The sequence below is a fragment of the Temnothorax nylanderi genome, unplaced genomic scaffold (genome assembly GCF_030848795.1).
Source record: "Temnothorax nylanderi isolate EJ_2023f unplaced genomic scaffold, tnyl_v1.0 TNYL_tig0203_pilon, whole genome shotgun sequence".
NCBI classification, from domain to species: Eukaryota; Metazoa; Arthropoda; class Insecta; order Hymenoptera; family Formicidae; genus Temnothorax; species Temnothorax nylanderi.
Window position 1 is genome coordinate 216136 of NW_027249265.1, and position 12904 is coordinate 229039.

A 12904-nucleotide genomic window follows, 5' to 3' on the forward strand; every position below is an offset into this window, starting at 1 on the left:
CCAATCATATTAAAGAATCGCTAAAGTCTTTTTGCCGAACGCGGCCAATCCGGGAACACCGTCATGAAAACCGGCCCGCCACACGAGTCACACGAGTGTTCGGCTGACTCCGGCTGATCTCGGGTGATCTCGGTGACCGAGAGACCTTCGATTGCTCCGGATCTCGCACGCCGATCGCGCCGTCGCTTGCCGTCGCTCCGCCACCGGTGTTGCCGTCTCTCCCTTTTTGTTTGGTTTTCCGCGCGAGCCCCGCGTACGTTTTCTGCGAGTTAACGCCGACCGAGAGTCGCGGAGCCGGGAAACAGTAGGTATCATGTCGCACGGCGGCAGAAACGAGTGTAGGATATACGTGGGCAATCTGCCGCCGGACATCCGTACGAAGGACATCCAAGATCTCTTCTACAAGTTCGGTAAAGTTACTTTCGTTGACCTGAAAAACCGCCGTGGCCCGCCTTTCGCTTTCGTCGAATTCGACGATCCAAGGTGAGCCTTTCTCGTCGGGGCGTGAGAGACGCACGCGGCTGCTCTCGCCCGCGCGTCCGCTTGCGCTATTCGGTATTTACACGTATGCACTTCCCGCCTACGACGTACGCCGTTAATTCGAGCCGTTCGCGCGGACTCGAGGCGACGCGACGTAGTCGCGCTGATGACGAAACCCGCATTATGTATCTCGACCGAAAATTTATTCGCTTGCATTTATATTTATGAAGTATGAGATTGCAAAAACGACTGCCACTAACTCGGGCAAATAACGAAAAAAATACTATTTTTGTAAATAGTAATAGAATTATTTTTCTGTACTACAAAATTCCGTCAACTATTTAAACGCGACTGTTAATCGAGAGGAGGAATTAAAAAAAATATATAATTGGAATTTTTTTCCAGATGCATAACTTTGTTTCAGGATGTATGTACATGTATAACATATCGCTTCAAGATACACATGTAACGGTTTATTTAAATACAAATACTTAATAAAATTTCCATTGACTCATCGCAATTAATGTCTTACAGGTTCATTACCGTTAAACTTTACAAGCGGACGTTCCGATTGAAAGAGTTACATGACGACCTTGTCGCAGAGGCACGTGTAGTAAACGAACTCGTTTACTCGTTTTTCAGAGATGCGGAGGACGCGGTGCACGCCAGAGACGGTTACGACTACGACGGCTACAGATTGAGAGTCGAATTTCCGCGCGGGGGTGGCCCCAGCAATAATTTCCGCGGTGGACGCGGGGCTGGGGACAGCGGGCGGGGTGGCCGCGGTGAGATGAGCAATTCACGCGGCCGCGGACCGCCCGCGCGACGATCGCAGTACAGAGTCCTGGTTAGCGGTCTACCGCCCTCCGGAAGCTGGCAGGATCTCAAGGACCACATGCGCGAGGCCGGTGACGTATGCTTCGCGGACGTTTACAAGGATGGCACTGGGGTCGTTGAGTTTCTGAGACACGACGACATGAAGTACGCTGTAAAGAAGTTAGACGATTCGAGATTTAGATCGCACGAGGTACGACCCCTCTCCGCTGTTATCCTAATCACAAGTATATCGCTGTACTCCAGCATCAGGTTTTGTCATAAACATATACAGTTAATTCAAATGTTTTTGTGCGACTGCATGTGCATTCTATTACTTTACGTTTGATACGCTTTGATCGTTTGATCTAATATCTAGGGCGAGGTAGCTTACATCCGTGTGAAGGAAGACCATAGCGGTGGCGACAGAGGACGCAGCGAAGACCGAGAAAGGGGCCGTTCCCGTTCGCGAAGCTACAGCCCACGGCGTCGTGGTTCTCCTACTTACTCGCCGTTGCGGCGTAATTACTCGCGATCAAGATCTCGCTCCAGATCTCGCTCGTACGACTAGTATGTACGTATGTGTTTCACATGGTAATATAAGTACAGGTTTATATTGATATTTGCTCTTTACCATGTTTCATTATTGCTGATTTAAATTTCACTCGATTAAGATTTCCAAATCCAATCCAGACACAGGTTTTGTAAAAAAAAGATTTAAATTGGTTTCCTAATATTGCTTGAATTCAATAACTGATTAATGATTGTATTGTATCTCTGTATAATTAGAGCACGGTTTATTTCGTACATACATATGTCACAATTATTCTTTAAGTTCCTTGCTTTCAAAATAAGTATATCTTATCATTCGACCCAAAAGCAAGTTAATTTAGCGATTTCATTTTTAGTCATTATTCTGACAAAAGTTTCACAATATTGAATTATTTGAGATGATTATATAAAATACGGTAATTTTAATTGTTCTGAATCTTATTGTTCTAAAAAAAAATGAAATCGTGCTCGAGATCATGTGTAACTGTTCATCCAAAAACTGTTGGATTTAATTTAAAAATACATTCCTCCATATATTTGCCAACTTCTTTTGTCATCACTACCACTTATGAAATGTGTAACAATTTTGAAGTATTATTAATGAGCCTTTCTGACAAAATTAGACCTAAATCATTAACTCTTAGCTACCAATTTATTCTGGCTTTTAACTTTAATGTAAATAACAAACAAGATCACTAATATTTATGATGAATACTTTTGATTGACAATAATTTATTCACTTTTTACTGATATACGTTTCTAACAATGGTGGCTACTTTAATGTATTAATATATATTGATGCTTAAGACTTTATTTGTATTCGAATATACTTTGTATGGTAAAATATGAAATCTTAGAGTTTGCCTAATAAAAGTTTCTTTTTGATAATCTTTCATAACTATCATGTGAATTTACTAACATCCTTTTATAATCGAAATCATCTTCACACTTAGGACAATTTTATCTCATATTACTATGAAAGTGTTAAACCTTATTATATACAAAAACAGATATATACAGGAATATAGGTAAACTATTTGTACTAACACACATGTTCAAATACACATTTTATAGACATTAATAAACATAAAAAAACAAGGCTTAAATTAATACTTATTTTAGCTTAAGATGCCTTGCTCTCGTAATAAGTTTTCAAGTTGATATTATTATAATAAGCAGTAATTATTATAATACGACAGCATATCTGCATATCTAATCGCCTGAATTAACATACTACATAAATGAAGTGGAACAACTATTGCTAATACGTTACGTCAGAAGTCATGCGCTACTGCCTAGTTGCAGATTTCTTAACGCATTAGGAATCGATTTTCCAATACTAAATCCTTGTCAAAAAATCTGTAATTTAAGAGAAAATACACAATATGCGATATATTCTGTATACATGCGTCTTAATAACAAATAAACAAATTAAAAGAGTAGCATGCTGTATATTCATGTTACAAAATTTTTTTTTATATAGAATACGCGTATATGTTAATTCTAACGTGTACATAGAAATAAATACCTCAAGATTGTTTACACGATTCATTTACGCAACTTACCATTTAAATCAAAATAATTTCAAATCGAATCAGTGGTGATGACAATATATCGCGCATATATGTATAATAAAATATATGTAATATTTATTATACACTACACACATAATTATATTGGCACAAAAATCTTTCTTTTTATTATCACTCCCATACAATCTAATTAATTCGCTTTATAATAACACGCAACTGTATTTGACAATAGACTTGGATGACCTTTAATGTTTCGTGGGTCGTCTCCTGATTTTGCAGATTGCGTTTGTATTTCAGTACAAAAGGTCTAACTTGTTTAGACCTTTAACATTTCTCGATGTGAAAATATACATAACGTGCTCATTATATATATGTATATATATATATATATATATATATATATATATATATATATATATGTATATATATATATATGATGAATAATCTGGACATTTGCAACATATCCAGGTTAAAATAAATTTTAAGTAATACACGACGAATTTGGTGAAATGCGGTCAAATAACTACTAATTGATAATATTGTCTTTCGCATTTCTCTGTTCGTGTGTTTTCCTTTCTCTTACATTTGCAACAACCACATAATTATAAACGCACTTTTGGAAATTCTATCCTTTATATCCTGTGAAACTCTCGGCACGCATTTGAAAGGAAAACATTAGATCGTGTATTTTATGCTATTTTTGCAAATTAATCCTGTGATTTTTTCTCACTATACACGTTTCTCTTTCAAAGATGCAGTATCCAAAATCTTCTGCCATACAGTCTGTATTATACATACAGTGCTATATTTCATAACTTTATACATCACAGGCATTACATTTGCATTAATAAACTATATATAATATTATATTACATCACATAAGGAACTAATGTATTTTTTCTTCTTTTGTATATTGGGATTGTAACACTATACGCAAAAAAAACTGAAATCAACACGATCTTACTTCTTGGATGGATATAATACACATTCGCTTGACGTTGGGATGAGACGGATTGCGTTTTGGAGGATTTGCGATATGGAAAGCATAAATTATAAGAGGATTAAAAAGACATAGATGAAAATGAGAATAGCGAAACGGGATACTTTCAAGAGGAAATTCAGGATCAGGAGAAAGGATTCTCAGTTGCTGGATCAGGAAACGTTGGCAAGTCCATTACGAGGAGGGCGATGAATGCCCGTTAATATTTTCTTTTTGAAAACTAGTAGAATCCCAGTTTGAGACTAAAGATTTTTGTGTGTCGCTGTTTTAAAAGAGAAACATAACGAGAAAGTGGAACTTCCTCATTACATTAATGTGCTTATCAGGATTAAAGTGCTTCGAGTTGCGTATTATTTCCGCGTATTTTGATTTTAAAAAAAGAAAGAAAAAGCATTCCGCGCGTTTATTAATTCATTTATTATCTGAATAGTCAAACTAGTAATGGATTGTCAACTACAACTGGATTCTGTTGGAAGCATTTGGTTTGATAACTCTAAAGTTTCTTGAACTTTAGTGAAGATTAATTTTCGGATTACTCATTAAGGATGGATTTTCGGCATGATATCTATTTTCTTATTGATACAACGGATGATATCAATACTAGACGCAATTTTGTTAGCTGTTTACATATACGAAACATTTCGTATTTAGTGTTAATTTCAAAGGTGGAAGTGATTCTTTGGAAAAAAAAAACTGTTGCATGCCTAATAATCGTACATTCGATAATATCGGCGATCTAAAGTCCAATCGTAAAAAAAAAACGTGTCTCCCGATAACCATGGCCGTTTTCTCGACCGATCGTGACCGTCAAAGTGCATCTTTTTCTCGCGTTTCTACATTGTAAACCACAGTGCGAGTCTTCAGGATTTAACTGGCATAAACAAGAGGATGGTACGTTTGAGTAACGCAACCTGTCTGTCATCTTGACGGGAACCGGCCTCATAATTTTAGAGGAACTCCGTAACGAACGTTACGACGGACAGGATCCTTCGGATATGTTTGGATTAGGACTCTGGCAGGATTCGGAAAACGGGATAAAATTAGTTATGCATGGACGGATATTTTTGGATATAAGGATAAAAAAAAATTGCCTGCGCTGCGTATTCATCGGATCGTGTTCGAGCGGATCACTCGGATTCATTAAGGGAATGATATGCGATGTGGAAGAATGTGGATTTGGAAGCATGATATCGTTCGCGCTTCATAGGGTTCACGGATTTGTCTCCTAGGTCGGATACGGAATTTGGAACTTGTGTTTAGCGGGATCAATTGACAAGATAAATTGGATGGTCATTTTTCTCACCGATGAAATGAAAAAGTGGATTGAGGTGGTGGCTTGCCGTAAGGTATTTGTGCAAACAGTTTATACCTGAGATACTATCGATATTTATTTCTGCATGCTCTCTCTTCGAAAATATTCTTATATTCGTATTTTCATTTTTGTCACCAACAAGGCAAACGCAACTTAGTAACACGCAATACAAAAGCCTGCCTCGATAAAAGTCTTAAAATTTGCATTAATATAATCGATCCTTCCTGTGTTGAGCTTTATTCTCATTGTTGTGAAATTTGTCGTGCATAACCCACGTGACAGATCTCGCAACAATAGTAATGACTAGTTGATAACAATTCTGCCTTTTTTTGTTCAATTAACATCCCAGATAAGTATATTTTTAATATTTTATGTGTTATTTTTGTGTTATCATACATATATATATATATATATATATATATACACAGTAAAAAATTTTGTGTCAATGGAAGTTTACTCTCAATTTTGTGTTAAAATAACTCATTCATCGTGTTATTTTTGACATTTAGAAATGTTATATCGACATTTATAACATTTCTAAATGTCAAAAATAACACGATGAATGAGTTATTTTAACACAAAATTGAGAGTGGACTTCCATTGACACAAAATTTTTTACTGTGTATATATTGTCCTCCTACAGTTAATTGTTATACGAACAATGTGTAGCAATAAAAAAAAATATGAATAGCGTCGAATCTACAACGGTCTCACGTAGTATGTATTTATCCACAAATATTTAAAACACGATTGTTAAAATTGATAGTAACAGTTCCTCTATTGCGCATATTTTGTTGTATATTACGTACAAGTTTATCTTCCGCTATATATACAATTTTATTATTCCGCGCATTGTACATACCGAAGTATTTTCGTTGTACAAGGCGTACAGTTTAGGATGTACTTCACAACTAGGCACTAAATATAACATCGATTGCTTCACACTTTCATTAAATAGGATTCTCCTAATGTCGCTTCTTTGCAATTCTTTTTCTTAACACAGTACTCTCCCCCTCAGAATTCTTGTGAATTATTAAACTGGCAAATGGGACGATTAAGAAAATAAATACGTCAAGTACAATATTGTTTTATGCAATTTTCCTTCAATTATATCGCTTGCGAACAGATCTACTTTAAAGCAATGTCACGCGTTTAAGGTACGAATTAATGCTTTCATGGGCTTGTAAATAAAGTGATGGTAAATGACCATGGCCTTTTCAGGTAAGTATTATACTTGTTAAAATTTTGATTGTATTATGATCGTTTGGTCGCCTTATTAGCACACAATAGGCGCGTTTTCGAAGTTTAAAACTACAAAATTAAGCACGTATCCATATGGAGATCTTTAGACGATAATTGTATTCGTACTTATATATAATAAGAGATTTATGCATCGTAAAGCTGACGCATTAATGACTAACGATTAGCTTAAAATTTATTTTAGATGCATTTCTTGTATTTGATATGTGAAATAAGTAGATTTAGAACAAAAAGTCAGAGAGAGAGAGAGAGAGAGAAAGAGAGATAATAAGTGCAGAAAGTGATGCAGAAAATAAATTCACAAACTGCGTAGAAATTTTAAAGAATTGTCAAGATCGATACGCAAAAATATAAAAGCAGTTGTGATATTATTCATTAAAACCTGTTACTTGTACATGATATTATACCGGTAAAAGATAATAAAGTCAGTGTGTTGTAAGAAGAGGATCAATGTAACAAATTCGTGGACACCATATTTAAAAATTGCTAATTCTTTATTTGATTTGCCACGAGATACGTGCTCCAAATACTACAATGTTCATCGTAGACAACGATTTTGTCCGGTGCTAGCTCAATTGATCTCCCGAATGGGCGTGATAATGAGATCCTTAATAAGCACGTTCTCCGGAGTCTGCAACGTGTAAAGAATAGCGTCGACCACGTCTTTCGGTTTCAGGGCCAATCGTGAATTTTCCTTCAACCACTGCTGGTTGATCTCGTTCTCCACCAAGCCCGGGCAGATACTCTGTCATGAGAGAATTAATTATGTTAACAGAAAGAAAAGTAGCTTGCTAAGCATATTTTCAGCCGTGTCTCTCCGATATATTGTTCACTTTTATATAAGAAATTGTTACTTTTAAGCAATGATTTTCTTAATATTCTGCTTTAAATATTCTTCACTTTGCCCGCAAGAATTTGGGAAAGATCAAACTTTAAGTGACAAAGTGGAATGTTAAGAGGTCCCAATTTGAAAAAGCTGTAACTTTTTATTGTGTGTATGTTGAAACGATAAAATTGATTCTTTATGTATAACTGCTTAATAAATTCAGTGCAATGCGACTCGAAGTTACTTACGATCACTTTGATGTTGGACTGGTTCTGGGCCAATTCCAGACGAAGGCTCTCGGTCAACGCGGCCAGCGCGGACTTGCTGAGAGCGTATGCCGGAGAAATAGGCCGGTCGGAGGCGAGAGGCAACAATTTCAGACCGCATATGTCGTTGATATTAACGATGGCACCGTTATCGATTCCTAACATTATTTTTTTACAGACATTATCAGACGTAGAGATAATTTTTTCCCGAAATACCTACCCTTGTTCTTCAACAACTGCAGAATCTTCTTGGTGATCAACGATAAGCCGAGCACATTGATATCAAGACTCTTCTTAAGCTCCTGTATGCCACCGTTGATGCTGGACCAATTCAGGCTGATGCTGGCATTGTTTATCAGAATGTCTACACTACCCAGATTCTTCTCTATCCACTCCGCCGCGCCCTCGATCTCGTTCGGAAGGTTCAAGTCGCATTGAAGGGGATAGAGCTTGCCGGGTTTGCCCTTCAGCTCATCCACGAGAATCTACAGAGATCATGAGAGAGAGAGAGAGAGATGACTAACTTAAAATAGTAATTTATTATACCACTTTTATTAAATAGTTTATAATTTATACGCGATTCAATTGTACTTTTAATAGAGTTAAACGTACCTTCAGCTTGTTTATATCGCTGGAGAGGCCGACGACTTTGAGTCCCTGCGACACCAATTCCTCGATGATTGCCTTACCGAGGTCGGAGCAGGCGCCAGTGACGAGGGCGATCTTGTTGGATAGAATACTCATGTTGAAGATTTTGCGTTAGATCACGTTAGCTCGAAACGAGAGGAAATTGCTGCTCACTGCCACGAGAGGCTTCTGCATGCTGGTCCGCATCCCTGACATCCTTTTATACCACGCTGAAAATCTGGACTTCGATTAGGGGGTCGCGCATAATCTACGTGTAGATAGTTCATTGCTCTCTGGATGATGCATTCCCGCGCATGTATTGCATATTATTCGCGATATTACAGCTTGTTTTCGGGATGTAAGTTTTGTTGGGAGAAGGGTATCCCCCCCCCTTTATTTAAAATCTAGCGCTGTGCTCGCTCGCGGATAAGACGTATCGTTGTTGTTAAGCGTTCGCGAATATTAATTATCGCGAAAACGAAATATTATTAATTAAAGTAGCGATTAAGTAAATGCGTATATTTTATACAATGAACAGTTGTATCATTTATGATATGTCTTGTATTATTTTTCCAGTTGTTTTTAACTTAACATTATAATATAACTTTACTTTCATTTTATATTTTATACAGAAGTTCATATTTGTATTTAAAATATTTGTTATTTAATCGGTGAGCTCTGCTAGCGCAAGATAAAATTCTATATCGAGCATTAATGTATAAATATTAAATCTTTTTATATAAATATTGTTTTTGATATTTAACATAATAATAATTCGATACATTCAGACAGCGAAGACGAAAAAACAGAACACGAAAATAAAATTAGCGTCCGCGCTTAAGGGTCAGTTAATTAATATCCAGTTTGTAAACGGTATATATCTTCTCCAGATTGTAATAACATCAATAGCGCGCGATCGATGATGCTGACGAAAATTTACATGAAAATTTCCGAAGAAGACGATAAGACGTTCCGCGATATTTTCGCTAGGAGTATCTCGTCAGAAGTTTCAGAGAAGGGTGAAGGATCTCTCACGAATCGGTCGATGACCTATTCCATCAGCAAATCTGTATACAGAGTTTGGTGCAGTCCGACGAAAAGATTCGCAAATATCCGCGAGTATTGCGCGAGAGCGCGTCTCGATCTGTGCCTATCCGTCTCTCTCGTCGATTGTTTCGCGAGCGATTCTTTCGGGATGGACCACTAGCTACAGTAGCTACAAACGAAAATCGTAGGAGCCCTTAATTATAATAATACTATACTGAAGATGCATCGTCAGCGGAGTGTAGCAGCAACATCGTTGTCCAGCAACGCGCACATTTCTCAATGACGTAATAACGACGAAGCTTATTTCTCAATAACGGCTCTGGGAATTCAGGATGTCACGCACCTACCCCTTTTTTTATACGCTTCATCGCAATATGGTATTTAAAAATATGTAAGATTTGTTGAGTTTTATACATATTTCTATACCTTAGAGGTAAAGAATCGCATCTCCACTATTGTAAATTTATAGAGAAGACAGGGTTTAAAGTTTATTCTTTTTATGAAAATTTCCAATACGACTTTTTCTAAACATTAATATCTAAGGATACCAGTAATAATGGACTACCAGTATAAATATTACTCTTTATCATTATATGTATAATTTAAACTCCCGGTATATTAAAAAGAATAAATTAATTCCATTTTGAAAAACTGGAAATATGATTCTTTATTTCTATAAAGTACAGATTTATATTTTTCATAATGCCAAATCGGAGTGATAATAAAGCATTACATTTTTTTATATATTTATATGGCTCGAACAGATCTTTCGATCGATCTAATACGAAACGAAGAGACGTGAATAAAGTTGCGTTTTTATTGACCTCGTAAAAAGCTCATAAAAAGTACAATCGCTCTATAACTACATTTAACATTTCGATATAGTATTGGTTGTGTAATATACATGTATAATCGTTCTGAAGCTCGGTCACCACGATTCGCCCAAAGGTCTCAACACGACATCCTGTATCTGCGAGAAAAAGATATATATAATTCTTTTAGATTTTATTTTGTACGACGAGAAGGGAAAATATATAGAGATCTATGTACGACGTACCAGAACGTGAGAAGGATTGGATAACACATAAATCGCCGCCGCCGCGACGTCGTCTGGATTTAATGTCGGCGCCGCCGCCATCGCTTCCGGGGAGAACACGCTGTAGGAAGCCATGAATTCCGTTGCGACCAAACCGGGACTGATGTTCTGCGTGTAATAAAAATGTAAGTAAATACGGTGTTTGTCCTAAGCTTCTTATTCAGCTTTAAATATACACTTCTCAGTCATCATTAAATATATTATCTAGAATAATTCTTAATTATAGTTTGATCGACGTTTAAACTTTCAGATTTTTATATACTTAGTTAATGCTGTAATCAATTTTTTATTAATAAGTTCTGCGAGATTAAAGATTCTTAAATGCGATGGATGTTCTGAAGAACAGCTATTTCATTTTATATGTCTTATCTTACCGTGACGCGTATACGCGTGCCCGCGAGCTCGTGTCGCAACGTCATGGCGAGGCCGGTGATAGCACGCTTCGACGCCGGATACACGCTGAAGCCCGGGACGAAGGGCACTCTCTCGGCGGCCAAACTGTTCACGTGAATCACGACGGCATCCTCGGCCGCCGTTTCGCGCATCATACGTACAGCCTCCCGCGTGCAGAGACAAAGCCCCAGGACGTTCACGTCAAACACGGATCGCCAGTCCTCCAAAGTACCATCTGTAAACGTGTTGAATGAAGAAAAATAATACTCGATAATATATTATATTTGGTATTTTTTGTCGCTGTCTACGAAAAATGCATTTTTATCTCTTTTAGATATAATAATCATATCCCCCTTTTGTCTACCGATTAGACAAAGGGATATAAGGAAACGAAAATTTCTTCAGACGAGAGGAATTAAAATTGTGCGAGGCTTTTATAGAGTAAATTGTTAAAATTATATTGATCTAATAGTTTAAATTGAAGTCGACTTTTACCTATGAGCGAGGATTCCTTGGTGATACCAGCGCTGTTCACGAGAACGCTTATCAATCCGAGATTATCCTTTACCCATACGAAAGCTGCGGATACGCTTTCCTCCTCAGCGACGTCGCACTCCACGGGATGGAGTTTTCCCGAGGAATCCTTCAAACCGTCAGCGATTTCCTTAACTTTCTCCACTCTCCTCGCAAAGCCCGCCACTATCATACCTGACGTAACAAAACGATTTACATATTTATCGCATTTGCGAACTCCATATTACGTTAATTTGGACGATTTTTTTTTTATATTACATAATTCCTTGGTAAGACTTTTTAACGCGACATTTTAATGGCATTTAATGTTAATATCTTTCCGTTCGAATATAACATGGATCATACTTTCCAATTAGCGAACGATAGTGATACGGCAACAATTATCTCGGCGCGAGTCGAGATAAACCCGTAAAGATTGCAAAGTTTTCGTCCAGTCAAGAAGTTAAACTTCAACGCAATATTTTTTGTAACTTTTTTGGAACATTTCCTCACCTTGTTTTACAAAACTTCGCGCGATCGCTGCACCAATTCCAGCGCTGGCACCGGTCACCACGGCCACCTTTCCAGCCCATCGCTCCATCCTCGTACAACGAAACTCGAGACGCGACTGCGGACCAGAAGCCTTCGGTAATGAGATCAAGTTTAGCTTCTCATCAAGCTCTGGACATCGATACGAAAAAAAGAAGAACGGACCAGGTACGAAATCCGATAGTCCTCGTGACTGACCACTGCCTGGCCTTGATCAGATGCGATTACATCTGTTTATTAGATTAAATCTCGATCCTCCCAATGAAATAAAAGATCGTATTTTACAGAGATAATTTTTCAAGAATAATTTCTCGTTATACGTATAATAATTACAATTAATTAGGTTTTGCTTAAATTCGATCGAAGATAATTATTTCATAATATGCGAGATGCAATTGCTTGCTGCCATCGTTTTAAGCGCATCTCGAGGTCAACAAAGAGCATTTATCAATTAAGCTTAACAATATAATTACGAGGTCATATATGTCCACGTATGTCGCCTGCAATTATTGATTGACCATCATCGTATAAATTGCGCTCGAATTTACTTTGAGCGTTCTCCATTCAATACCGTTTAATACAAATTTTCTATAGTTATGCTAATAATTCGGATTACACTTATTGTACATCGCAATGGT

The 12904-nt window shown here is 37.2% G+C and overlaps 2 protein-coding genes across 3 annotated transcripts; one reads left to right on the forward strand and one right to left on the reverse strand.

Annotated features, from left to right (window-relative positions):
* The first annotated feature begins 148 nt into the window (after positions 1-148).
* Sf2 (splicing factor 2) lies at positions 149-8008 on the forward strand. 2 transcript variants are annotated; one of them, XM_071717108.1, is made up of 3 exons: positions 149-483; positions 1123-1507; positions 1673-8008. In XM_071717108.1, exons 1-3 carry the CDS (start codon positions 314-316, stop codon positions 1862-1864), a joined length of 747 nt encoding a protein of 248 aa, XP_071573209.1. In that variant the 5' UTR covers positions 149-313; the 3' UTR covers positions 1865-8008. The 2 variants fall into 2 exon arrangements, with proteins under 2 accessions (XP_071573209.1, XP_071573210.1); XM_071717109.1 differs by lacking the exon at positions 149-483 and adding an exon at positions 891-907 and having other exon boundaries at positions 1015-1507.
* Positions 7425-12810, reverse strand: LOC139778951 (uncharacterized). Its single transcript, XM_071717115.1, has 9 exons — positions 12231-12810; positions 11700-11912; positions 11186-11439; positions 10773-10919; positions 10651-10685; positions 8654-8801; positions 8262-8526; positions 8024-8199; positions 7425-7694 (listed from the first exon to the last, which is right to left on the reverse strand). Exons 1-9 carry the CDS (start codon positions 12316-12318, stop codon positions 7521-7523), a joined length of 1500 nt encoding a protein of 499 aa, XP_071573216.1. The 5' UTR covers positions 12319-12810; the 3' UTR covers positions 7425-7520.
* Between the last annotated feature and the right edge of the window lie 94 nt (positions 12811-12904).